Source organism: Rhizopus microsporus (assembly GCF_002708625.1).
Source record: "Rhizopus microsporus ATCC 52813 unplaced genomic scaffold scaffold_4, whole genome shotgun sequence".
Classification (NCBI taxonomy): domain Eukaryota; kingdom Fungi; phylum Mucoromycota; class Mucoromycetes; order Mucorales; family Rhizopodaceae; genus Rhizopus; species Rhizopus microsporus.
This window is the reverse complement of record NW_019671919.1, coordinates 982,752-1,005,680: the sequence shown is the minus strand read 5'-3', so window position 1 is coordinate 1,005,680 and position 22,929 is coordinate 982,752. Positions and strand designations below refer to the sequence as shown.

The window sequence follows — 22,929 nt, the reverse complement described above, 5'->3', positions numbered from 1 at the left end:
GGCCCTTTCCTGTTAATTTTATAAACTTACAGAGGCCAGTAAGACGCTACTATGCTCTTATTACGTAAGAAATAACAAGGAGACTCATAGCAGCATCTTCCATTAAAAAAACAAGCTTGTAATGTTTATTGAACCTTTGTAGGTGATTTGGGATTCAATGATAATGTCTTTTATAAAAGTTAAGTTTCGGTTCTTTAATGGTATTTTTTTTTTTGACATTTAGAAACGTAAAATGTATTTACGTAAAACGACCATACGCGTCATCTATCGCCTCTACTCTCTTTGGTCTTCTCTCTTCTTCCTCACGCCTCATCCTTCTTTCTTCTTCTTCACGACGTCTTCTTTCTCTAACATCCAACCGTTGCCCTTCATATAATTCTCTTCTTAGCTGACGTGAAGGATGCTTCAAGTGCATAAAGTTACAAAAGCCTCCACGGTTACACTCGGCTATTTCGTGTTGTCTACAGCATGCTTCCCTAAAGTCAGTTACCGGTGATAACTCAGCATATAAAGGACGTCCTATAAAGATGTCAGATTACATGTGTAATATACATATATATGTATTTCACATTACCTGCATAGAATCTATTATTGAGACTTTCAACAGCATTACCTGCCGACTCCTCTAGTCTGTATTGACAATATACGTTGCCCACGAGATGATCTCCTACATTGTCACATACAACCATTTCCTCAATCTCGCCAAACTTGGCTAATTCCATAAAAACATCTTCATAAAATAAGTCAAAATCTTCCTGCAGTTGATTTTCAGTGAGATGGAAATTGGGATCATGAGCAGGGTTTTTGTACATGTTGGCAATCAATAATGTTTGTGAAAAAGTAGGTTTGACATGCTTTCTAGAACAACGATCGCCATGACGACAGGCGCCAATCTAATAAACAGTTAGTTCTTGTTTGTTTTTGATTATTATCGTTTTATATGTGTATTTATTTACTTTGAAGTAAAAGGAACAATTAACTCTATGATAATAATATTATGTAAGATTATTTGATTCGTTTCATTCTATTTGATGCTACTTACTTGTCCTTTTCTGTACCGTAGATACTAGCGAGATATTCAGCCATTGAAGTAAAAATGAGAAAAAGAAAAGAGTATAAAAAATATAGACTACGAGCTTTGCCCTCAACCTTTCATTCTGTCCAATGGCAAATCATTGTACAAAAAAGGAAATATCAACAAGCCACTCTACCAACAGCATACACAAAATACCAAAAGGTAACAGAAAGTGTTGTATTTAAACACGAGTGAGCGCATTTACGAAACTATTTCATTCTAAGAAAGAAGAAAAGGGGAAAATAGACAAGAGAAGCTTCTTAAGGCTATCAATAAGCCATTTTCATTTTGGTATTGTTGGTAGTATTGCATAAAACCTAGGTTTAACGGGTTTTATGCACTTAAATAACCACAGTGACTGGTTTTTCTGTAAGAAACTTCTCTCTAACGCTCAGCGCGCTTTCTCTCTATTGCTTTTTCTTTTAAACAGTTTAAATTATGGCACCAAAGAAGAAGCAAAGCAGCTCACTTGGTCGAGCTGTTATCAAGTCACGTTTCCAAGGACAGAAAGCCTTTGGCGTTGATGAAGGCAAACTTGTAATGCTTTTTTAGTTCTATTATGATCTTGAGCTAACTTCTTTTTTCTCTTTTCCAGCAACACACAACAGACATCGATGAGGGACCAAAATGGGTCAAAATGCAAAGTATTACTCAAGAGAACGATCTCGAAGCTTTTCTGAGCACAGCTGCCCTTGCTGATACTGATTTCACAGCAGGTAAAACAAAAGTTACAGACCGTGCGCAGTAAATGCTTATTTTTTTTTTTTACTAGAGAGACTGAATGTAAAAGTTATTCAAAACGACTACACTAATCCATTGCTCATGGACGATGACGAGGACCAAAAGCGACGTATTGCAAAGCAAGAAGCCAGTATAGATCGACTCTCAGTTCCACGCCGACCTCATTGGGATAAATCGATGACAGCAGAACAAGTACAGCGTAATGAGCGCGAGAGCTTTTTGAACTGGAGACGATCTATGGCACAGTTAGAGGACGAAGAAGGGCTGTTGCTTACACCATTCGAAAGAAATATTGAAGTCTGGCGTCAGTTGTGGCGAGTCATTGAGCGATCTCAGTTAGTTGTTCAGATTGTCGATGCACGTAACCCACTCTTGTTTCGATCTGCTGATTTAGAAAAGTATGTAATCGAAGTTGATGCAGAAAAGAGAAATCTGTTGTTGATCAATAAGGCTGATTACCTCACAGTCGATCAGAGAAAGCAATGGGCAGATTATTTTGAATCAAAAGGAATTGAGTATGCTTTCTTCTCAGCTGCTTTAGCTGCAAAATCTAAACTGGAAGAAGAAGAAAAAATGAGAGAAGAGGAACTGAAGGAAGCAAAGGACAAGGAACAAGACAATGAAGGAAAAAACCAGGAAAAGCCAAAGGAAGAAGATTCTGTCGAAACCATTTCAGACTATTTATCCAGAGCATCACTTAGCCATACTCAAAATGACGATGAACGCATACGTATCCGTACAACAACAGATTTGCTCGATTTATTAATCGAAAAAACACCTGCTTCTAAAGGTACACATGGGTTTTGATTTTTTGTATTTTATCTAACCCATTTTTTCGTAGATGAAAAGATTACAATTGGTCTTGTGGGATACCCCAACGTAGGTAAATCCAGTACAATTAACGCATTGATCGGTGAAAAGCGAGTGTCTGTTTCTTCGACACCAGGCAAGACCAAGCACTTTCAAACAATTCACCTTACACCCTCTCTCATTCTCTGTGATTGCCCCGGCCTTGTATTCCCCACCTTTTCTACTACCAAGGCAGACCAAGTCTGTAACGGTGTGTTGCCCATTGATCAGCTTCGAGAACACGCTGGTCCATGTGGACTTGTTGCTCAACGTATCCCCAAAGCTGTACTCGAGGCGACTTACGGTATTCGTATCCGTACTGTGCCTGTTGAAGATGGTGGTACAGGTATTCCTACAAGCTCTGAACTGTGTTCGACATACGCTATTGCTCGAGGCTATTTCAAATCAAGCCAAGGTAACCCTGATGAAGCACGTGCAGCAAGATACATCCTTAAAGATTATGTGAATGTAAGATCAAGACAGCCTCTTTTTTGTGCATTTTGACTGACTCGGATTTTAATAGGGCAAATTATTATTCTGCCATCCACCACCAGGCGTAGATGCATTAGAATTCAACAAAGAAATTCATGAAGCAGCACTTAAAGTGTTCAAGAAGGCAGCACCGACCACGCGAGTGCCTTCGAGTGCATTAAACTATGTTTCACCTGCTCAGGGCGGAACAAAGACAGCAGCTGTTGATAAAGCGTTCTTTGAAAAGCAGTTATCATCACCACACATCAGCGGAAAAGGTGCGCTTACAGGAGGAAGAGTGACATTATACCCTCATCAGCGTCTTTTAGCAGATGATGGTACACCGCTGCCCATGACGAGAAAAGAACGCGCAGCTATTGTTCAAAGTCAATTGGGTGATATGGGCTCAAAAAAGCACAAGAAAGGGAAAAAGCACGTTAAGGTTAGGAGTGGAGCTGGTTATGACTATATGTAAATTTTACCTTGTATAGAATAAAAAAATTGTATGCATATATACACAGCACAGAGTGTCTTTCTTTTATGAATTATGAGCCATCATAGTTTAATGTTTATAGCTATTCTTGATGCTTCGTCTAATCCTGTGTCGTAAAGCAATAGTAACGTTGGCGAAACGAAGGCAAAGGATGTGGTTACCCGCCTAAGATTTTTCAGCTGGCTTATGAATAGAAAGTAGTATAGATTTCCCGTCCCTCGTGCCTTAAATCACAAAAAGCTGAGTGCAACTTTCAAGTTATACGGTTAAACAGTTTTATTTACAATTAAAGCCTCAAGTGGGCGCACGATAATAATAATATATCTTCTTCGCCCGGGGCAGGTCAAAAGAGAATAAAGAATTGGTAACTAAAAATCCCTTATGGGATCAAGGGTAAAAATATTATGAAAGAAATGATGTTGGACCAAGTGTAAGATACACTAGTGAGAGGAAGGATGAAGCCAATCGAGGAGCTTTTGCCCGAGGTGTAGCCATTGGTAGCCAAACGATGGGATCTAAGGAGATAGCCAGGCGACAATGTATAAGAAGAACAGAGGCATATGTAGAGCGCTTGTGATTGAGGTTATCTTGGTGGAACTTCCTTTGCATCAAGCGTAAAGGGCGGTGATCAAGAGGTTTTGGGTTTGGTGCGCATAGTTTCCAAATGGATGACCTAGAGAGCTTATACCATTGGGAGTGACTTTTAGGTTGGCGGATCAATGGGAGAAGATGAGAAAGTAGTGAATCATTCGGGAGGGTATAGATGCGTAGAAGGAATTGAGACTAAAGGAAGTAAGCGCGTTCCTGCATGGTTGGTAGGTTTGCCAGATGTAGCATCACTGTTGTGGAGGAATTGCGCGAGTCCCCGAAGATTCAACGTATGCAGGTGTTCTGGAGCGTCATCTATTTGTTTGCTAAGGAAGGAAGTAGCCTTGGTAATGGCTAGTCCATATTCCAATTGGGCACGAACAATTTGGGAATAGAAACGAGTGGCTAAGAGAGGGGTAAAACCTTTGGGATGAAGGCCAATGGCTGAGAGTTGGTTCATAGTTGTAAGGGCTTTAGTCTTGTTGTTGGCAATTAATTCAATGGCGTCGAGATAGCCACCTGAACGAAAAGGAATTTCGAGATAGGGAAAGGAAGATTGCTTTGGGATTGGCTCGCTATAGAGAGTATAACTTGAGGACGATTGTGTTGGATCTAGTATGACGCATTTACTTGGACTCCATCGGTGCCCAAGCTTGTAACTATGGTCCTCACAAGACTTGAGGAGGGTTGGCATGCCGGCCTTAGCAGCTACGAGAACTACGTCGTCAGCATAGAGGAGACAGTTCATGTGAAGGACAAGTTCGGTAGGGGAAATATTCGTGGTTAGTGGTTGCGGGCGCAGAAGGCGAGGTAACTCGTTAATGTATATGGAATACAAAAACGGAGAGAGAATTGATCCCTGGAGGACACCAATAATTGGTGAGAAACGAGTGGATGTTGCATTATTAAGTAGGACTTCTATCTGTACATCATCAAATAGATTTTGAAGCACGCTAATCAGTGCAGCAGGTGCTGTTTGCTCTAGGTTTTTCCATATATAACGACGATCCACAGTATCATATGCCGACTTTATGTCTAAAAAGGCCAGTACTGGGGTTATATGGTGAAAGTGGCGGAGGATGTTGCATATTTCGGCTAGGCAGAGAGCTTGGTCTAAGGGCCCCCTGGACTCACGAAAGCCACCTCGAGCCATGCCCAGGGGAGGGCTATTAGCTACCAAAAAGCTATAGATACAGCGCTCTAATATTTTTCTGAAGATGGACGTTAGACTAATTGGCCGATAGTTACCTGACTCTTCTGGGTCGCCTTTTTTATATATCGATACAATTTGCGCTATTCGCCAGTCTGCAGGTGTATAGGACCAGGTCCAGCATAACTGGAACAAAAATAGCAGAATATCTGCAAGATTGGCCTGTAAATGAGCGAGCATTTCTTGACGTAAATGATCAGGGTCTGGAGTCTTGTTAGATGGTAATTGCCTAAGTGCTGCTTGTACATCGTCCAACGTAATAGAACAAGTTTCTCTCGCAAATGAAGTGGAGTTGGTAAGGGAGGAGCGGGTCTGTTCTACGCCTTGGAGTAATTGGCCGGAGTAGATTGCCTGTAAGTGGGAGGCCATCACGTTAGCTGCATGTTGCGGACCTTCTAAGGTAGAAAAAGAAGGCTTTAGGTTTCTATTTTTACGAACTTTACATAATTTTGCGATGGCTTTGGTATACTTCCCTTGTTCCATTTTATCACAGAACTCTTTCCATGTGCCTCTTCTTCGTTTTAAAATCATCCGACGTAGCTTCGCCTTAGCTTCTTGATGAAGGAGTCAGTATTTGAGACGGCTCACCCCTTGTGATTTACGTCATTTTCTATAGTAGTGTTCCTTAAGTTCGAAGACCTCTTGCAAATCAGCTGTCCAGAATTGTTGCAGGGGGCTGCACCATTGTCGCGTATTACAGTCACAGACCTCATCCAGAGATTGGTAGATCGCTTGACATAGGTCGTGATTGAGTTTTTCAATATATGCCGATGCAGAGGCCCTGTTGTCAAAGGAGGGAGCAGTAGTAGGTATATGATCCTTGGTAAGATGGGAAAAACGATTATTGTATTGAGCTCTTAACTTTTTATCTTTTAACTTGCCCAAGTACCACAAGATTCCTTTAGACGGGAGGGGCCTCTGAGGTGGAGCTGATGCTTGAAAGGATAGGTTCATGAACTTGTAATAGGAGTCAAGCGATAGATCGTCCCGAATTATTAAACTTGAGTATGACGGTTCTGTCATACTAATGAAATAGTCGATAATACTGCTGCCAGAATAGTTCATAAAAGTGGGTGATCCATATGCTAGTCGTTCATTCCATATTGTCATATTGTGAGAATTGATCCATTCGTATAGTAACTGTCCTCGGTGATTATGTAAAGTGTCTCCAGTAACTTTGCCTATCTGTGCATTGAGATCGCCACAAATGATGGTGGATTCAGTGTTTGACATATTTGGAGGAAGCAAGTTGAGAATATCGGAATATTCGGTGTGTGGTAAAGAAGGAGGTAAATAAAGACAGTGAACAAGGTATGTTGAAATAGTGAAAGACAAGGCATACTTAGCTAATATGTCATTCTTATGAGGAATATGCTGTACTGAGAAGGGATTGAAAGGGTTAGCTAGTAGAGCTATACCAAGGCTATCTCGATTCATGCTCGATTGAATAGGTTGATACTGGATACTTGCTAGGTGTGAGAAGCCATGATTCAGTAATTAAAAGAACGGAAGAGGATTCAGCTGCTTTAAGGAGTGGTGAGATAGCATGTTTAGGTAGACCAGTAGCGTTGAATAATGATATGCTGATAGTATTCATTATAGCTGTGAGTGGTTATCTTCATTATTCAAGAGGTGCATGACTACGCTGTCATCGCCTTCGAAGATATCGGCTGGATGGTTCATTCTGGTAGGAATGTTTCCATCGAGAGTGGACTTGTCAATCCATTTTTGAGTATAGAAATAACGAGCTACGGCTGCCTTAACTGGAGCACGGATGTAAGGAAGGGCTCGTCTCACACTTTCGCAACGGAACTTGAGAGAAAGATGGTCACATTCTTCTTTAGAGCATTGGTCATATTTGGGGTCCATGAGGATCGATCCATCACAAGGATCAAAATTGTCTAAATGCGCACTTTGAATTTCTGGAGGTGAGATTTCAGTTTGGGGGCATAATTGTTATGGACAAGAAGGGTCACAGTGGTACGAGCAGGGTAGTGGATATCAAGAATACGACTGTTATTGATATCTAATTTACGAAGGCGGGCGCGTAATTGCTCGACAGGGACACGGGCTATAGTGGGAACGAATATATTGGAAACCTTGGTTCTCAGAGGGTGGCTGCAAGAATTGGGCAGCGATTTCTTGTCGTTGTAAGCGTCGTTGTTGACGCTGTTCTAGCATTGAAGCTTTGAGAAGACTAAGGCGGGCTGGGCCGCGCCAGAGAGGGAGCGATTGAGAGGCAGAGGGCAGAGGCGGGATTGAGAGCTATTTGAATCAGAGATAGGCTGAGTATCAGTATGTACTTGGTTGCGCAAAACTTGGATTTCTTCTCGAGCTTGTTTGAGTTCGGCTTGGGTCTGCTTGAGTTCGGCATACAATTTTTTAATTGTTAGCTGCAGATCTGTAATAGTTACACCTGATGGTAGAGCATTGATATCGGAGCTTGTGAACTGGGATCCAGAAATTTCCATTGATTCCTGAACGGAGGAATCAGAGGGTAGATCAGTTGCTGTTGAGACCGACTGAAACATGTTCGCCATGGTATGTACATTGCAGTACAAGTTACAACTTTTGCACAAGAAACTAGGTTGAGGGGGATCGCCAGCTGTGGTACCATTGCGGTTGAAAGAGCCACTTGCTTGGCAATTAGTACAGACGAGTCTGCGACGTTTGATCTCAAATTGCTTATGCAGATTTTGAATCTGCTCATTTGAAATAGCAGACACAGTGGGCTTGCGACCTCGTAAACCGTGGGTCATTGTTGCTGCCTTATGTAGTTCTGTATGTCTCAATTGTTCGTATAGGTATGTGTAACGTATAAAATGCAGAAAAAGAGCTTTCTTTCAAGTTATACCGTTAAACAATTTTATTTATTTATTTATAAAATATAAAGGCCACAAGGGGCACGTGATATTTTTATTATATCGTTTTTGCCCTGGCTAGTTCAAGTTGTGAGGCAGTATCTAAAAATTCTTCTGGGCTCGAGGGCAAAAATGCTTTGGCTGACAGATTCACGGAACAAGTGTTAAAAACACTGCTATGAAGAATTAGTAACCATTTAATCAGTTTCTGCCCTGGGTCAGATGGTGATGGTGGCTCTTTTTCATGGTATAGGTGATCAAGTTCATGTAAGATAGCGCAGATTACGGGCCATCTGATAGTCCAAAACGATCTTGTTTGAAAGGGGCATGGTTTTCGAGTGGGAAGCTTATTTAAAAGGAGGGACAGAGGATCAGTTATAGACTTCGGTAATTGTAGACAGTGATGCATGTTGAGGTAATAGATGGCATGTTGCTTTGTAAGGAGCTGTGAGGTGTGTCGAAGGCAGCGAGTAGTGTTATAACTGAGTAACCAACCAAGACGCCACCGTATGCTCTTTCAAGTTATGCAGTATTTCCAAAAATTATTGACACAGCCAATCATAATGTGTATGTACTAGATTATTTGTGCAATTGTGACTGTGGTTACGGGTGCGGAGACCCTCCACTACCCTAAGAAGTTTGCATATCCACTGGGTTATACCGCGACTAGCAGATGAAGGGGTAGTATATGGGGCCAAGGGAAAGCAGAATGGATGAGTGGCCACGGGGAGGATGTGTGGAACTACATGGTGAGAAAGATATCCAAGAAAGACAACGCTGTCCAAGTCGGGGGGGGGGTATGGTCATGGAGGTGGGAGACTTTTAAAAGACCAAGCTATGGACAGGCGAGTAGGTCATCGGTCATCCAGCTGTGGGTGTCTCTCCTTACCTCACACCCACTCCTACGGTTACGGTTACGGTTTATTTTTTTTTATTTTTATTTTTTCTTCAATTGTTGAACATGAGCCTCGTACGAAATTAAAACCTGGAAAAGATCTAATGGCCAAATGAATCCTAAGAGATCTTAAAGTCATAAATCTTATCACTGAATCTCTGGTAAAAACAGCAGACAATTATTTTACTGGAAATTGCGAATGGAAAAACGTTACACGCTCCGACATGGTTCTTGAGCCAAAGACGGCTCTCTCAGATCTCTCTCCTCTAATCGTGGAGATTCAGCATACAATTAACAAAGCATTCATAAAAAGAGCTGCCAACTATTGCTTACAAGCGTCTACAAGATACCATAGTGATCCTATAATATTGATTATTTGCGTAGAGAAGCTTAATCAAGGCACACACAAACATGTGAAACTAAGCAAGCTCCCAGGTGTCTTCTCATACTTTTCACAACTATGGGCCGAACACTGCTACATTATTTCTGAAGAAAGTGTCAAAGATAATTTTTCGACCCTCCTGAACCCATTAATTGCACTTGGTTCTTTTTTTACAAACCGTAGTCTCTCATTAACAGACCATCCATTCAAAAATGATCCAGTAATTCAATATTTATACACCTCAACAATATTCCAACATCAATTTAACATCATTAACAAAGATATACCACTTTCAATTATGGATTTTCAACTTGTGGAATATGATAGATTATTGACACTCGCATATTCACTTAAGCAACCACAGTTGGGAGAAGCCGTAAACGATGCAAAGTCAAGAACTCTGACGATGAAAAGGAAATATGAAGAACTATTTACTGCAAAATCTTCATCAAATAAAAAACTACAGGCGTCCCGCAACTAACAACATCCACAGCCACCACCACAGTTGACAGAAACAATAACATGTATGACGAAGCCATGGAATTTGCCGCTGAATATTTAAACAAAAGAAAGTGGAGGAAGGGAAAAGGATGGATTGGGCCACTTGTCTTAAAGAAGGGAAGGGTTTATGTATATTAAATTATAAGGTCCATTGTGCCTTAATAAGTCCCACTGAAAGCCCTGCCCAATATTCTGCAAATGCTGTCTCTTGCTAATCCAGAATTACGCAAGCTTCTGATCAGTGACATTATAGTTCATGAGCCTTAGATCGCCAACCTTCGTCTGCGAACAGCTAACGAGTATCCTCAGTTTCGACGGCTTTGTCATAAAACTATTACTTTATTGCTCCAAGGGCAAGTTCTACTGTCTCCTGCTTTCCTGCCTCTGTGTATCCCCGGGAGCACTTCTACACCTGACTTGGACGCAGCCACTATAGATTTGGCACCCCTTAGTCGGCCTAATGTTTCTAGAGTGAACGATTTTGGTCCTCTTGTCTGTTATCAGTCTTACCGTAAGTATTTACTGTCACAACGAAGCTTGGAGCGGAAAAAATACGAACCTGCCGTGTCTTCTGCGTCGTGGACATCTTTTTGACGACTACTGCTCCCTCCAGCAGCGCGAAATACGTGGTATCGTTTGCTACATCGAACAACCCCTTGTAAACAACGCCTACATGTCCTTATTTCGAATCAACACCCTTCCACGTCGTGTTCATTCTGTGGCTCCGCTGATGAAACTGCGTCTCATTTTTTCTTCAGTTGTTCTCACAATGCCGCGCTATGGACAATGACTCTCCATAAGTTTTTTTTCTGGGTTATCCTGCTCGCTTACTCAAATCGAACAGTCAATGCTAACCATTGCAGTATCTCATATAAACACCACTCCCGATACTCTCAGCTCAATTGTCTCAAGCATCTCGCTTTTATCGCTGTTCGGCTGCACTCTTCAAGTCATATGGCAATCACATTGGCAAAAGGTATTTTACGATACACATTTCAGTTGCCAAACGATGCTCGCTTCTCTTGAACAAATGGTATTCCGCTTACACCATGAGAACAGCTACACTTTTGATCAAGGAGTTTTAATTCTCACTACACACTACTCATCATTTGCATATTCAAAAAAAAAAAAACTTCATTTTAGCATCAGTCTCACTCCCTTTATAAATTGTATTGGTCAAGTTGACTTTAAATAAAATCCGGACTACTGGCTCACCGGTGCTCCCTTATAAAAAAAAATAGCGCAAGGTGTTAGAGTTTTGAAAGTCTTCCAATATACTAGCTAGTGATCCGTATGGCTTTTGCAATCACTCCAAGCGGCAAACAATAAATTACTATCACAACTTACATCTTAGTATTTTTACTTTTAATAAGACTCATTAATGTGTGTTTTTTTTTTTTGAGATTGATAACCATATTTGCCTAAGTGGACACTACAGTTTTTGGGAATGGACAACATGATTTTTCGAAAGCGATAATCATTTTTGCCTAAACTGACAATTAGATTTCAATAACTGCCATGTGTTTTTGGCTTAGCGACATTTGTTTTTCACAGTGACAATATTTAGCAGCCGCACTGTAAACTTTGAATCATTTTTGCATGCTTTTTTTTTTTTAAATAATTACTCATTTGGATCAACTCTTGTATAAAAAAGATAAAATCGATTCTTTTGATTTCCAAGAGATTCTCACTCCATTTGGGTAAACATTCTCTTTTGAGTATAAATAATCAAAAGATTGACAGTGAAGGAGAGTAGAACGTTGAAGCTTCAAGTATCTTATCGCGAGCACTGCCCGTTAGATATCAAAAAGAAGCTATTTCATAGTAAAAAATCGTATTCAAGGTCAACCTCATCCAACACGGCTACTCCCCACTTGACTTCATCTAGATCTACTGCAAGCAATAGTAGTAGTAATAGTAACAGTAGTAGCAGTAGTAGCAGTAGTAGCAATAGTAGTAGACCACCTTCTCAAAGTCGAAGAAATATATCGGACAGACGTATATCAACTCCCATCATGGTCTCCCCTTTCAAATCCTCTTCTTTATCTCCTCAACCTGATTTGTTATGTAAGATGAGAGGAGTAGGTCCCTTTGAAGAGAAGCTCACAGATTCTCATTTTGTAGGCTCACAAGCATTCGAAAAGATGAGAGGTATGGTTGATCACAGTCGCAAAATAGAATTCTCTTCTTGCTTTGACCGGTACAAGAACACAAAAAAGTACCTTGGTGGGACAAGACGAGGCTCACAGGCAAGTGATCACAGCATTAGAACTGTCGATGTATGACCGTCTTCCCTTTTTATGCTCTCGTGTAACACGTTTGTTAGGATGAAGAGGACCTCAAGGAGTTCATGAAGTTAATTGGAACAAAGCAAGAACTTAAGATATTTCATCATTCTTTAGTTTGTGATCCAAAGCAAGATGTAAGTTGTGTTGATTTAATGCATATTTAGCTCGTTTTTCTTATAGAAGCAGTCTCTTTCCTACTTTAGAGATATTCATAACGTGCTGTCATCCTATCCGGATATGGTATCGTCGTCTGTTCCATTTCAAAAGGTCAAGCAACCCTTACGCCTAGAGGATGACCCTGTACGACCCATTTCTCTCAGAAGAAGACCTTCTGTCATGCCAGCTGCAGCCAAGCAAACGGATGATGACGACGATTCATTATTGTTTAGAATGAGCGAGCTTGGCGACGACGTACCGATGCAGAGCATTTAATTCTTTACCTGATATCTCTCTTTTACGATCAAGCAAAAGAAAAAAAAATGTATAAAAACCAGATTGGGAAACCACCAAAAAAAATAAATGTTTATTTTTGTTTAAAATACTACCAATTCCCTTTTCATATTTGTGTGTAAAAATGATTTTTATCTTAATTCTTTTGCATGTAGCAGCAGTGGCATGCAACAAGAGCTTATGCCTGGACCAAGCCGATCCGCTTTCTATCAACAGCCGTCAATGGATCGAATGTCCGTTCGTCTCACATCAAAACGAAAAACGATCGTCTCAGTCTGCACCTTTTACTGTAACATTTCATTGCTTTGACCTGGCGCCTGATGATTGTATTAAAGCAGAACGAGCATTCAAGAAAGCAGGAGATATGTTGTCGAGCTATATTGTGTTTAATGAACCAGTCAGGGTCAATGCAACATTGGTCTCATTCTGTAAACAGTTGACTCAATGTGATGATAACAGCACTTTGGGTGGCTCTTTACCGTTAAGATCGATGCCGCTCATGAACCGTGATGGTGTTGTACGATTACATCCGCAAGCCCTCGTCAAGCAGCTTCAGCTAAGTCACCATCCTGCCTATGCACCTTTTGATATACAAAGTCTGTTCAATGCAGATGCACCTTTTTGGTTTGATGCAAGTGCCCTTTTATCAACATCAACCGATTCTCATTCTTTGTTGCGTAGGAAGACGATGTGCCCATCGCAGGACATCAAGCTGATTTTACATTTGTTATACTTGTAAGCTCCTTGTTGTAAACAGATCTCACAGCATTGTTAACCCTTAAAAGCACGAATTGATTCATGGCTTAGGCTTCTACTCAGGATGGAGCGATTATCTCGTCCCAGACGCACTGACACCTTCCATTGGTGCACTAAGCACAGACATGAATCTCCAGTTTATGGAGTCAGCGATGGATCGGTTGTTGTACATTCTTCAAGACGCGACGCCAACGTCCACAATCAGTCAGAACCTAGACGCCATGGTGATTACGGATGAGCTTTTGAAAACGCCTGCGTCGGATATGTACCGACTAGCCACCACACCACACACCCTCGGCCTGATCATGGCCAATCATACCTTGGTGTTAGAGACAGGTCTCACTCCATTCCGATCTGGATCATCGTTATCGCACGTCGCGCAGGACATTTACAAAAACACACCTGATTTTCTTATGCGGTTCAGCCAAGAACGTGGTGTGTCGCTATCGGATGCCATGACAAGAGTAGGAACAGCAAGTCCTCTAGGGCCAGCCACACTAGCCGTGCTAGATGAACTCGGATACACTGTCATTGATCAGACACAAATCAACATGAACTATAAACATACATCACAAGGAGAAAGAAATTCGCTCGTCTGGCTTGTTTTCTTAGTCACGGCCGTCTTTTCTTTTCATTTGTTATTAAAATAAAAAAAGTAACGCTTTCCTTTTTCATATAAAAAGTTTTTTTTTTATAATCGATCATGGGCAAAGAACAGATTCGAAAGGCTCATAAGCCAAGAACGAATCCACTCGGAGTTAGAGTCACTGGTCAACATGAGATTGTGAATCCACCGATCGATCTGCATCCTGATCAAGTTTTACCAGTGATACAAAAGGTAATTACAAAAAAAAAAGAAGATAAATCAATACTGACATGTGTCTTTATTGTTAGTTGTCTTCACCAGACGCAACTGAAAGAGCTTGGGCAGCAGCCAGTATATCCAACCTCATCGTCTCAAGCAGTACAAACCTTAAGTTGTTGCTTTCAAAGGGGGCTGTTGTAGGACTGATCAAGTTACTGAGTGACGAAAAGCGTGAAGTGGTCGAGGAAGCGCTTGGTACATTAAGGTAGATCTCCTTTTGTTTAGTCAGTAATGTTTATTGATCTGTATATAGAAACTTGTGTACTGTTGAATTGGATGTTTGTCAAGAATATGTTCAATATGACATCTTGACACCTTTGAGTAAACTGCTGCCTAATATAACTACTGTGATTAATGATGTGATCAAGGATACACCTCTAAGAGATGAAGAAGACCAAGATAGAAGAATGGGCATTTGGGATGTTGCCGAGAATTTCATCTGTATTATTTGGAGTTTAGGGTAAGAATATAGGAGAAAAAGAGTCGTTGAAGAGAGAGAAATAATTGTTTTCATATAAAGCGAATTCTCTGAAAACTATGTCGAGGCTATCAACCAATTGAACCTTGCGGGCTTCTTGATTTCATTCTTGTCATTTATCGATCAATGTCCCACACGCGTTGTCACAGCAGCAGGACAATGCCTGACTACTCTCACAGAGGACAATAAAGAGATGCAAGCTCAGTTCCAAGCACACCCTGAGTATACGCAGGCACTGTTGATCACACTTCAAAAGTTTGCACCCAACACGGCACAGCCTCTTGTTTATGTTCTTGCATCTGGTAATAACAAAATAATATAACCTAACAACATATTTAATCATAATTCATAGCTACTTTAATGAATATTCGACATGTTCTCGGACAATCCCAAGAAGAACTTAATAATATGATTTTACCTATTTTGATCTCTTCATTAGACTATGATATTCAGACTACAGCGGAAGAAACCAAGGCTGTGATCCAGAGCGGTGTAAGCAGTAATAAATCACGTGTTATCTGATGCTCATTGTTTTCTATTAGAAACTGCAAAAAGATGAAATGGAAACCAAACCAAGCGAACCTTTGAACAAGGAAGAAGTAAGAGAAAAAGAGGATAAACGGTAAAAGAGGTCAATGCTAATGATACGACAGGTCTACATTCAAGGTGTTACAGAACGCTTGGCTACCTTGCAATTAGCGTTGGAACTGTTAGCCGCCATGTGTTCACAAGACGACTCGGAAGGTAAGAGATATAGGATTACCAAAAAAAGAAAACCAACATGGTCATACGAATAGAGGATGGATGGGAAGACGCAGATGAAGCTATGGATGAAGACGAAGAAGAAGAAGAAAAAGAAGAGAACCTTGAACTTGAATTGAACGAGACAAGCACGTCAGTGAATGTAGACGAAGAAAAGATCCGTTCGAGTCCTGTCGTGAAGGCATTTACAATACAAGTCTTTCCCCACTTGATTCGACTTGCTACTCCGACATGTTTATCCTTCCCAGTGGAACCTAGTGTGATCACTCAGGGATTAACCCTTACTCATCAGCGGGCTTTAGAATGCCTCAATAATTTCTTATTGGCCATGAGCGAGATCCCCTCAAAGTTCTGGTTTAAGGAACAGAACGCAGATGCTGTACAGGCATGGCGTTGGTTATTCAACATGGCACACACGGTGGCATCAGCACCAGATTCAGAGCATAAGCATGCAGTTCTCGAAACCATCGTCGGATGCCTCTGGTGCCTTGGTCGCGGTCTTGGTCAACACATTGTAAGCTACACAACGCCCAATTTTGGGATTCAGGGAATCCCTGAAAGTTCACACGAATTTTGATAAACTCACCTTACGTTTTAGCCTTTGGAACCTAATGATGTGACATCCCTGTGTGCTGCGTTTGATGGATCCAATAGTGAATCAATGCAAGTCAAGATTGTAGGATGCCTAGGCGCAATTGCTTCAAGACAAGGTGATGTGAATACAAACAAGGTAAATAGAGTAAAGCGAGAAAGAAGTGACGATAAATAAATATGTATTTTTAGAATATTGGATTGTTTATCATGAACATATTAAACAACATACAATCTCAAAAGACGACGCCTGATGTGGCTGTAGAAGCACTCAACTTTATGTTTGATGTCTATAGTGATTGCTCATTTGATTATGATGTTGTTTATGTTCAAGGTCAATTTAATGATCAATTGAAACAGTTATTACCTTTTATCAAATCGATGGTAAGGACTTTCCCCAAATGAAATACCAGATAGATAACTCATATATTCTTATCTTTTTAGGTTAAATCTGTAGATAAAAGAAAAAAGTTTGACCTAAGACATAGATGTGACGAAGCCCTGATGAATTTAGAGGCGTTCATAAAATATAAATCGTCCGAGCGTAAATAAACTAATTTTTTATATTTCAGGGTTCAGGGTTCTTTTTTACTTTGTGAAAATATAAAGTCGGAAGGCTACGAGAATATAGAACACATGGTCAAACACTCGTATTATCTAATCACACAAACCTTTTTTTTTCTTTTGGAAAAGGGAAGTGATTACGTGATAGTTGCCTATGAGAAAAAATGAAAAAGTTTGATTTATTACAATAATAAATTGTTGCACAGTTGGGAAACATTATGCACCAATACAAAAAGGACCCTGGATAAGACCAGTTTATATATATAAAGAATCCTTTCTCTCCCTTTTTTTCTTTTTTTTTTTTTTGCTTTCTTTATTCAATGATCAAATTTAGATATAATAGTCCTGAATTTCAAATCTTTTTGGTGGGCATGATCTGTTTCTGCTGCCCGGGCATGTATAACGCCCTCAGTGGTCTCGGTGCTCAAGGTCAATCATCGACTACAGCTGCAACTGAGGCTGGTACGGCTCTGGCTGTCACTTTTACTCTCTGTTCTTTAATTGGTGCTCCTGTGTAAGGTCTATATATATTTATATATAAAAGATATTCATGTATCCTCTCTAGTTACAACATTTTTGGTCATCGTATTCTTATTCCAGGCGCATTAACCTACGTTCTCTATGTTGGTTCTTTCCTTTCTCGTTCTGATGCATTTACCATTGTAGCAGGTGCCATCTTGGGTATTGGTGCCGGCTTTTTATGGACAGCACAAGCAGGTATCATGATGTCTTACCCCGCAGAAAAGGATAAGGGTAAAGCCTTTTCGATGTTTTGGATGATTTTCAACTTGTAAGAAAAAAAAAACGATAAACTTTGAATTCAAACTCACACAGTGACACATAGAGGTGCTACATTGGGTGCAGCCATTCCTCTAGGTAACGAATGGAATTCTGGATCCAAAGAAGAAGTAAAGACGACAACCTATATTGCCTTCATGGTCATCATGGCCGTTGGATCCCTGATTACACTTGCCCTTCTTCCTCCTCGTAAAGTTGTCCGATCAGATGGCTCTCATGTATCACTCCACAAGTTCTCCAACTGGCGACGAGAGGCATTGGAAGTGATCAAGCTGTTTCTTGATTGGCGTATGCTCGTGTTGATTCCATTCTTTGCAGGATCCAACTGGTTTTATACTTACCAATTCAATGTGTACAACGGACCCAACTTTATGTCGATCCGTGCTCGTGCTCTCAACAATTTGCTCTACTGGCTTTTCCAGATTATCGGTGCTGGTCTCTTTGGTACTTTCCTTGATTACCAACGTATTGGCAACCGAAGAACTCGTGCCTTTGCAGGCTGCACCATCACTCTTATCGTCATTCTCGCTCTTTGGATTGGTGCCTTTGTAATTCAGTCAAAGTTTACTCGTGAATCCGTTCAACCTTCCACAGGCTACGTTGCCATCGATGTCTTTGACCCACAATACCCAGGACTCGTAGTCGAATACGCTCTTTTTGGTCTTATTGATTCTGTCTATCAAGGATTTGCCTATTGGTTGATGGGTACCATGACCAACGATACCGAACGTGCCGCTCGTTATGGTGGATTTTACAAGACGATCCAGAACGCTGCTGCTGCTGTTGCTAACCAGTTGGAAGCTAACAAGATCTCATATATGTCTCAGCTCATCACAGTCTTTGTCATCAATGTTGTCGGTCTTCTTCTCGCTTATGTCGTTTGTTGGACCGTACCTGAAGTGACAGTTGAAACTGTTGATAATTTGGCAGATGGTCATACCGCTGCTACCTTGGTCGGTGGACATGTCGAACAGTTGGCTGAATCCAAAGAGACTCCAGTGGTAGAAGTTGAAGAAAAGACAGCTGCTTAAATCATACCAATTTTCCTTTTTTCCTTTTATATGCATACTCTTAATATTTTGTGATTGTGTATTATTTACATTCTAATTTTCAATAAATATACTCATATTGACCTGTGTTACACTAACAAGCTTGTCTTTGCTTTGTGATCTTGGTTGTTGTAACCATTCTTTTCTTGATTTGTTCAAATTGTACTACTTTTAATACACACTCTACCCTTTATTAGTATATCGTACATCAGATGATAAATAGTCATTGTAAAGCTCACACGCGTCTTATTTGACAATGTTCCTCTTTTCAACAAAGAATTTACTCTGATAGCCTTAACAGACGCTTTTGTAAGCACCATGTTTTATAGCAATTTTTAGGTTATGCTTCAATTCTATTGTGAGCCTGAACGACAAAGAATCCATGAAAGCAAGATGCACAAATGTCGACAAGCAAGTACAGAGTTTGATGAAGGAGGCAAAGAAGGTAACTTACATTGCAGTTCATCGTAACTTTCAAGCTTAAACTAAAACTATTGATTTGACATACTAGTTACCATCATTAAGAGAAAAATACGATTTCTACATCATCACTTCACTCACATTTGGTGGCGATATAAGAAATAAGTTGGAAATAGCTGCTGCAATGTAAATATGTAGATGTACACATATATGTTAATTTCATCTCATTATTGGCTTATCATCTAGTTTATTGACCAATTTTAGGTTAAACCCCTGTATCAGCCAGTGTATAAAAGATAAGGTTCACATCTGAACTTGAAATACACAAGATATTTGTGCACCTGTAATGTTGCATTTTGATATTGCTGGTAACCAGAACGCTAACAACATGAAGTCAAGTCAAAGTCAGTCAAATTGAAGACATCTTCTTTGTGAGCACAAAGTGATGGTCAGAAGAGCTATCTCACGTGTCACTTTTATATACACTTTATCTTTAAAGATATGATCGTGAAACAAAGGGGGCGATTACATTTAACTTTACAATATCATTTTTTATTATTAAACATGCAACTTGTCACGAGATGAGTTTTTTCTTTGTAAAAAAAAAAAAAAAAAAGAGATGGCATCTAAGAAGGAGGGGAGAAGATCAACTACTTGTACGGGTTGAACGCCACGATCATTATCACCAGCCACTGTGGATGGAAGCAAAAGGGAATAAAGTTTAAAAAGGATCAGAATGCGCGATTATTATTTTTTTTTTCTTTCAGCAACGTGAGGTCGTGGCCAAAGGCTAGTGATTAAAGTCAGATGTCCAAGTTCCGATGCTGGGACGTCAAGGAGACTGATGGCGATGATGTAATGACAGGAGTGTACTCGACAGAAGAAGAGGTTGATGAGCATATGCATAAAAGTGGATCATCCATTTGCTGATATTTTTATAGTGGTGGATTCTATTTTTAGTAAAAACAAGGAGATAAAGTCGTAGTCATGACAAAAGGAAGGGTGACAAAAGCATAGCATTGAAGCGTTTGACATGTTCAAGCGGGAATATACTAGTTACTAAACAAAAGACTGTCAGCAGCAGCAGCAGCTTCCCCTTTTTCTATAAATAAAAGAACCAGATGATCTTCGCCTTTACATGCCAAGAGGCAAGCTCTACCAACATATGATATCACACATATATAAATACTTGTCCTTAGTTCTTTTGTGTATATTTTGATATTTTCTCTTTCTTCTCCTTTATCAACAAATTATCATGGTAACATCAGGTAGTTACCCCTTTCAGCGATTAAATTCAAGCCACAGCAGTTTAGTATCCTATGGACAGCAAATCAAGCATCCTCATTTACATGAACTTTACCTTAATCTAAAAACACTCAAGAAGAGCGTCACAGACAAGCTATCTAGAGACAGGCCAGATCGTCGAGAAAAACGACCACAGGATGGAAAGACGAATCCTATGGAATAAAAACTGTACACATCTCCTTCTCTTTCTCTTTCATCTCTGTTGTATATATTTTATATTGTTACCAAATAAAAAAGAGTATGATAGCTCGGTCAACATTCCGGTTCAACAAGATGCAGCTGTCATTTTATCTTTGAATATACTGACATAAGAGAGGAGTTTATCCTTTTAAGTATCGATATGACCTGACGCATACTTTATTTTTATAATTCTCTCTCTTGCCAGGAATTTACTTTAAAGGACCATGATACTTTATGCATAATCGAATAGCAAGCTCTCTTTTTCAAAAAAAAAAAAGGTTTACTTGTAACGTAATACTTACAGCATTAGAACAAAATATTTATAATCTACGCGCATTACGTTTCAACCCAAACGTTTGCTCTTTTCCACTAGTCTTATAGATCCTCGACATACCCATTCCAACTCACTTGGGTCTGTCGTACAGGTACCTCTTTAAACCAAAGAATATAGCTCTCGATTAGCATAAAGCTGGGTCAGCTATAAAATAAGCTTTCGTAAGGCCTGTAATTATAGTTGTTCTCATTAGAGTCATTGAAAAAAAGTAACACGATGCAAAGCAATAAGGTGAAAAGAATGCAGGATGCATAAATCTTGTGTAGCGGCAATAGTTATTTCCCTCGACTTGCAGGTGATTACATGTATCATTTTTGCTTACAAAGAATACGCTTGATCGATGTCGTTTTTCTCGTTGATGAAGTTAGACATATCCGACGACTAATCATAAATGATTCATAATGATTGAAATAGCTCATAACTGCTCTGTTAAAGATCAACAGCTGTAAGCTGCTTTAAATAGCAACGATAAATAAAAGATCTAATATATTATTAATTACACTTTATCATGAGGTAATAGGAGCAGTGCTTTCTAATGAAGAAGATACTCTTTCGTAATGAGACAGATTCATGGAGTTTCTTTGTCGTTGAGCCCGTTGAACAATCTCATGATACATCCTGTCACTGTAAGGAAACACAAGTCCATTACCCAAGCCACGCTTAAACGGGACTATTGATAAAAATGATCAGTAAAGACGCCTTTGCTTACATGTGCTATGGACTTACGAAACCAGCCAACTATAGAATTGCCCATGACTGATTTCCAGTTCTCTTTTCTGCTTCTTTCCCATAGGTAATGTTCTGGTTCTACAGTAATGACTTCAAAGTTATCTCCACTTGTATCAAAATCCACTCGAATATCGTAGGGTCTATCTGCCAAATGTTCAATTGTCGTCTCGTTACGTAGAATGTACGTGAGGTGAACACCGGTAAATCCAAGAACAGTGAAGCCAAAGACAAAGGCTCTATTGTGCAACATTGGTAATTTGTCTTTAACAGAAAAATGTATTCACTTACAAGATGATAAGAACAATCCATTGAGGATCGAGATCAGCATTCTATTAGCTATTAGAGATATACAAAAAGCTACACATAAGGGGCCTTACCATGTCTTGAATTCCTTTGACGACCAATGGTAAGGTAGTTACAAATACCCACAGCCCATAAATACCAGTATATGATGTAAACAAGAAAAAGAACTTGTAATTTCCAAATCCAACGCATCCGCTCACCCTGCAGTAAATCAAATTAGAAAAATTAATGAAAACGCAAGACCTTCTCCTTCATACCAAGGACAATGACTACACACAGAAAAAAGAAAAGGGTTACTATTTCCTGCATTAAAATAACAATATATGCTTACTGGTCCATCTTTAAGATACACTTGTTACATTCTCTACAGTGATGTGATCGATCAGGTTTAAAGCATTCACAGATATGACAGTATCTTCGTTGTCCATCTCTCTTACTGATGGATAGTAGTGGCGTCTTGTCGTTTACATTTTCTGAGTTGTTCATATGTCGAGAATTAAGTGTCTTATTATCAAATAGGTTTGGTGAGTAATAGTAACAAGGTAAGCTCTGACCCACAAATCTTTCATCTTGCATAATCGCAAGAGGGGCTAGTGTCTGCAGTGTAAGAATCAATTAAATTCATTTACCCTCCCCCTCTATTTTTCTATTAAATATTACTTTGGTTTACATTCATTGGGCTGCCTGGTGACGTTGATATGACTCGAATATAACAAACTATAGCCATGAACCAGAAAAAGCTTGCAATAGTTATGAAAGCAACTATATAATTTGTTATAACCCTCATCGTTTCTTTTTCTTTCTTTGTATTCTTACTTGCTTCTGCCTTTTGGTTAGTGGTTTCCTTAATCAATAAATGTACTACGTAATATGTCTTTTTGTTAGCTTCACTTTTGGACAACTTCCGCATAAACTAGATCTAAACTAACCGCAAACTCGAAAAATATATATATACCAAGAGTATCCTAGCAGACCAAACACAACAAAGGGA

The 22,929-nt window shown here is 39.8% G+C and overlaps 12 protein-coding genes across 12 annotated transcripts; 8 read left to right on the top strand and 4 right to left on the bottom strand.

The window, feature by feature from the left end:
* Position 1: 1 nt before the first annotated feature.
* RHIMIDRAFT_224579 (splicing factor U2AF subunit) lies at positions 2-1,098 on the bottom strand. Its single transcript, XM_023607508.1, has 4 exons — positions 1,043-1,098; positions 957-981; positions 575-893; positions 2-519 (listed from the first exon to the last, which is right to left on the bottom strand). Exons 1-4 carry the CDS (start codon positions 1,084-1,086, stop codon positions 239-241), a joined length of 669 nt encoding a protein of 222 aa, XP_023468548.1. The 5' UTR covers positions 1,087-1,098; the 3' UTR covers positions 2-238.
* A 398-nt stretch (positions 1,099-1,496) lies between these two features.
* On the top strand, positions 1,497-3,687 carry RHIMIDRAFT_276442 (P-loop containing nucleoside triphosphate hydrolase protein). The gene is made up of 4 exons (XM_023612622.1): positions 1,497-1,791; positions 1,848-2,606; positions 2,658-3,133; positions 3,189-3,687. The coding sequence occupies exons 1-4, from the start codon at positions 1,713-1,715 to the stop codon at positions 3,609-3,611; spliced, it is 1,737 nt and encodes a 578-aa protein (XP_023468547.1). The 5' UTR covers positions 1,497-1,712; the 3' UTR covers positions 3,612-3,687.
* Positions 3,688-6,030: 2,343 nt separating this feature from the next.
* Positions 6,031-6,987, bottom strand: RHIMIDRAFT_290469 (uncharacterized protein; the record flags this gene model as incomplete). Its single annotated transcript, XM_023613743.1, has 1 exon — positions 6,031-6,987. Exon 1 carries the CDS (start codon positions 6,862-6,864, stop codon positions 6,031-6,033), a length of 834 nt encoding a protein of 277 aa, XP_023468546.1. The 5' UTR covers positions 6,865-6,987.
* A 622-nt stretch (positions 6,988-7,609) lies between these two features.
* RHIMIDRAFT_276437 (uncharacterized protein) lies at positions 7,610-8,017 on the bottom strand (the record flags this gene model as incomplete). The annotated part of the gene is made up of 1 exon (XM_023612621.1): positions 7,610-8,017. A coding segment is annotated over exon 1 (248 nt), but the record flags the coding sequence as incomplete, so codon positions are not given.
* A 1,237-nt stretch (positions 8,018-9,254) lies between these two features.
* Positions 9,255-10,184, top strand: RHIMIDRAFT_304321 (uncharacterized protein). The gene has a single exon (XM_023614444.1). The coding sequence runs from the start codon at positions 9,408-9,410 to the stop codon at positions 10,044-10,046; it is 639 nt and encodes a 212-aa protein (XP_023468544.1). The 5' UTR covers positions 9,255-9,407; the 3' UTR covers positions 10,047-10,184.
* Positions 10,185-10,567: 383 nt separating this feature from the next.
* RHIMIDRAFT_276434 (uncharacterized protein) lies at positions 10,568-10,860 on the top strand (the record flags this gene model as incomplete). Its single annotated transcript, XM_023612620.1, has 1 exon — positions 10,568-10,860. A coding segment is annotated over one exon (237 nt), but the record flags the coding sequence as incomplete, so codon positions are not given.
* Positions 10,861-10,868: 8 nt separating this feature from the next.
* Positions 10,869-11,251, top strand: RHIMIDRAFT_276433 (uncharacterized protein; the record flags this gene model as incomplete). Its single annotated transcript, XM_023612619.1, has 2 exons — positions 10,869-11,144; positions 11,210-11,251. Coding segments are annotated over 2 exons (318 nt in total), but the record flags the coding sequence as incomplete, so codon positions are not given.
* A 701-nt stretch (positions 11,252-11,952) lies between these two features.
* On the top strand, positions 11,953-12,999 carry RHIMIDRAFT_106709 (uncharacterized protein). Its single transcript, XM_023605188.1, has 4 exons — positions 11,953-12,133; positions 12,191-12,345; positions 12,393-12,488; positions 12,535-12,999. The coding sequence occupies exons 1-4, from the start codon at positions 12,082-12,084 to the stop codon at positions 12,784-12,786; spliced, it is 555 nt and encodes a 184-aa protein (XP_023468541.1). The 5' UTR covers positions 11,953-12,081; the 3' UTR covers positions 12,787-12,999.
* RHIMIDRAFT_235587 (uncharacterized protein) lies at positions 12,929-14,210 on the top strand (the record flags this gene model as incomplete). The annotated part of the gene is made up of 3 exons (XM_023608380.1): positions 12,929-13,439; positions 13,490-13,539; positions 13,590-14,210. 3 exons carry the CDS (start codon positions 12,929-12,931, stop codon positions 14,208-14,210), a joined length of 1,182 nt encoding a protein of 393 aa, XP_023468540.1.
* Positions 14,188-16,892, top strand: RHIMIDRAFT_290465 (ARM repeat-containing protein). Its single transcript, XM_023613742.1, has 11 exons — positions 14,188-14,398; positions 14,455-14,630; positions 14,679-14,885; positions 14,946-15,205; positions 15,256-15,395; positions 15,446-15,502; positions 15,557-15,647; positions 15,701-16,179; positions 16,264-16,395; positions 16,449-16,640; positions 16,701-16,892. The coding sequence occupies exons 1-11, from the start codon at positions 14,264-14,266 to the stop codon at positions 16,806-16,808; spliced, it is 1,977 nt and encodes a 658-aa protein (XP_023468539.1). The 5' UTR covers positions 14,188-14,263; the 3' UTR covers positions 16,809-16,892.
* A 234-nt stretch (positions 16,893-17,126) lies between these two features.
* Positions 17,127-18,801, top strand: RHIMIDRAFT_224572 (MFS general substrate transporter). Its single transcript, XM_023607507.1, has 3 exons — positions 17,127-17,334; positions 17,386-17,610; positions 17,665-18,801. The coding sequence occupies exons 1-3, from the start codon at positions 17,141-17,143 to the stop codon at positions 18,647-18,649; spliced, it is 1,404 nt and encodes a 467-aa protein (XP_023468538.1). The 5' UTR covers positions 17,127-17,140; the 3' UTR covers positions 18,650-18,801.
* Positions 18,802-21,170: 2,369 nt separating this feature from the next.
* RHIMIDRAFT_106601 (zf-DHHC-domain-containing protein) lies at positions 21,171-22,557 on the bottom strand. The gene is made up of 6 exons (XM_023605187.1): positions 22,270-22,557; positions 22,196-22,207; positions 22,013-22,139; positions 21,924-21,964; positions 21,633-21,871; positions 21,171-21,576 (listed from the first exon to the last, which is right to left on the bottom strand). Exons 1-6 carry the CDS (start codon positions 22,512-22,514, stop codon positions 21,413-21,415), a joined length of 828 nt encoding a protein of 275 aa, XP_023468537.1. The 5' UTR covers positions 22,515-22,557; the 3' UTR covers positions 21,171-21,412.
* Positions 22,558-22,929: the final 372 nt, after the last annotated feature.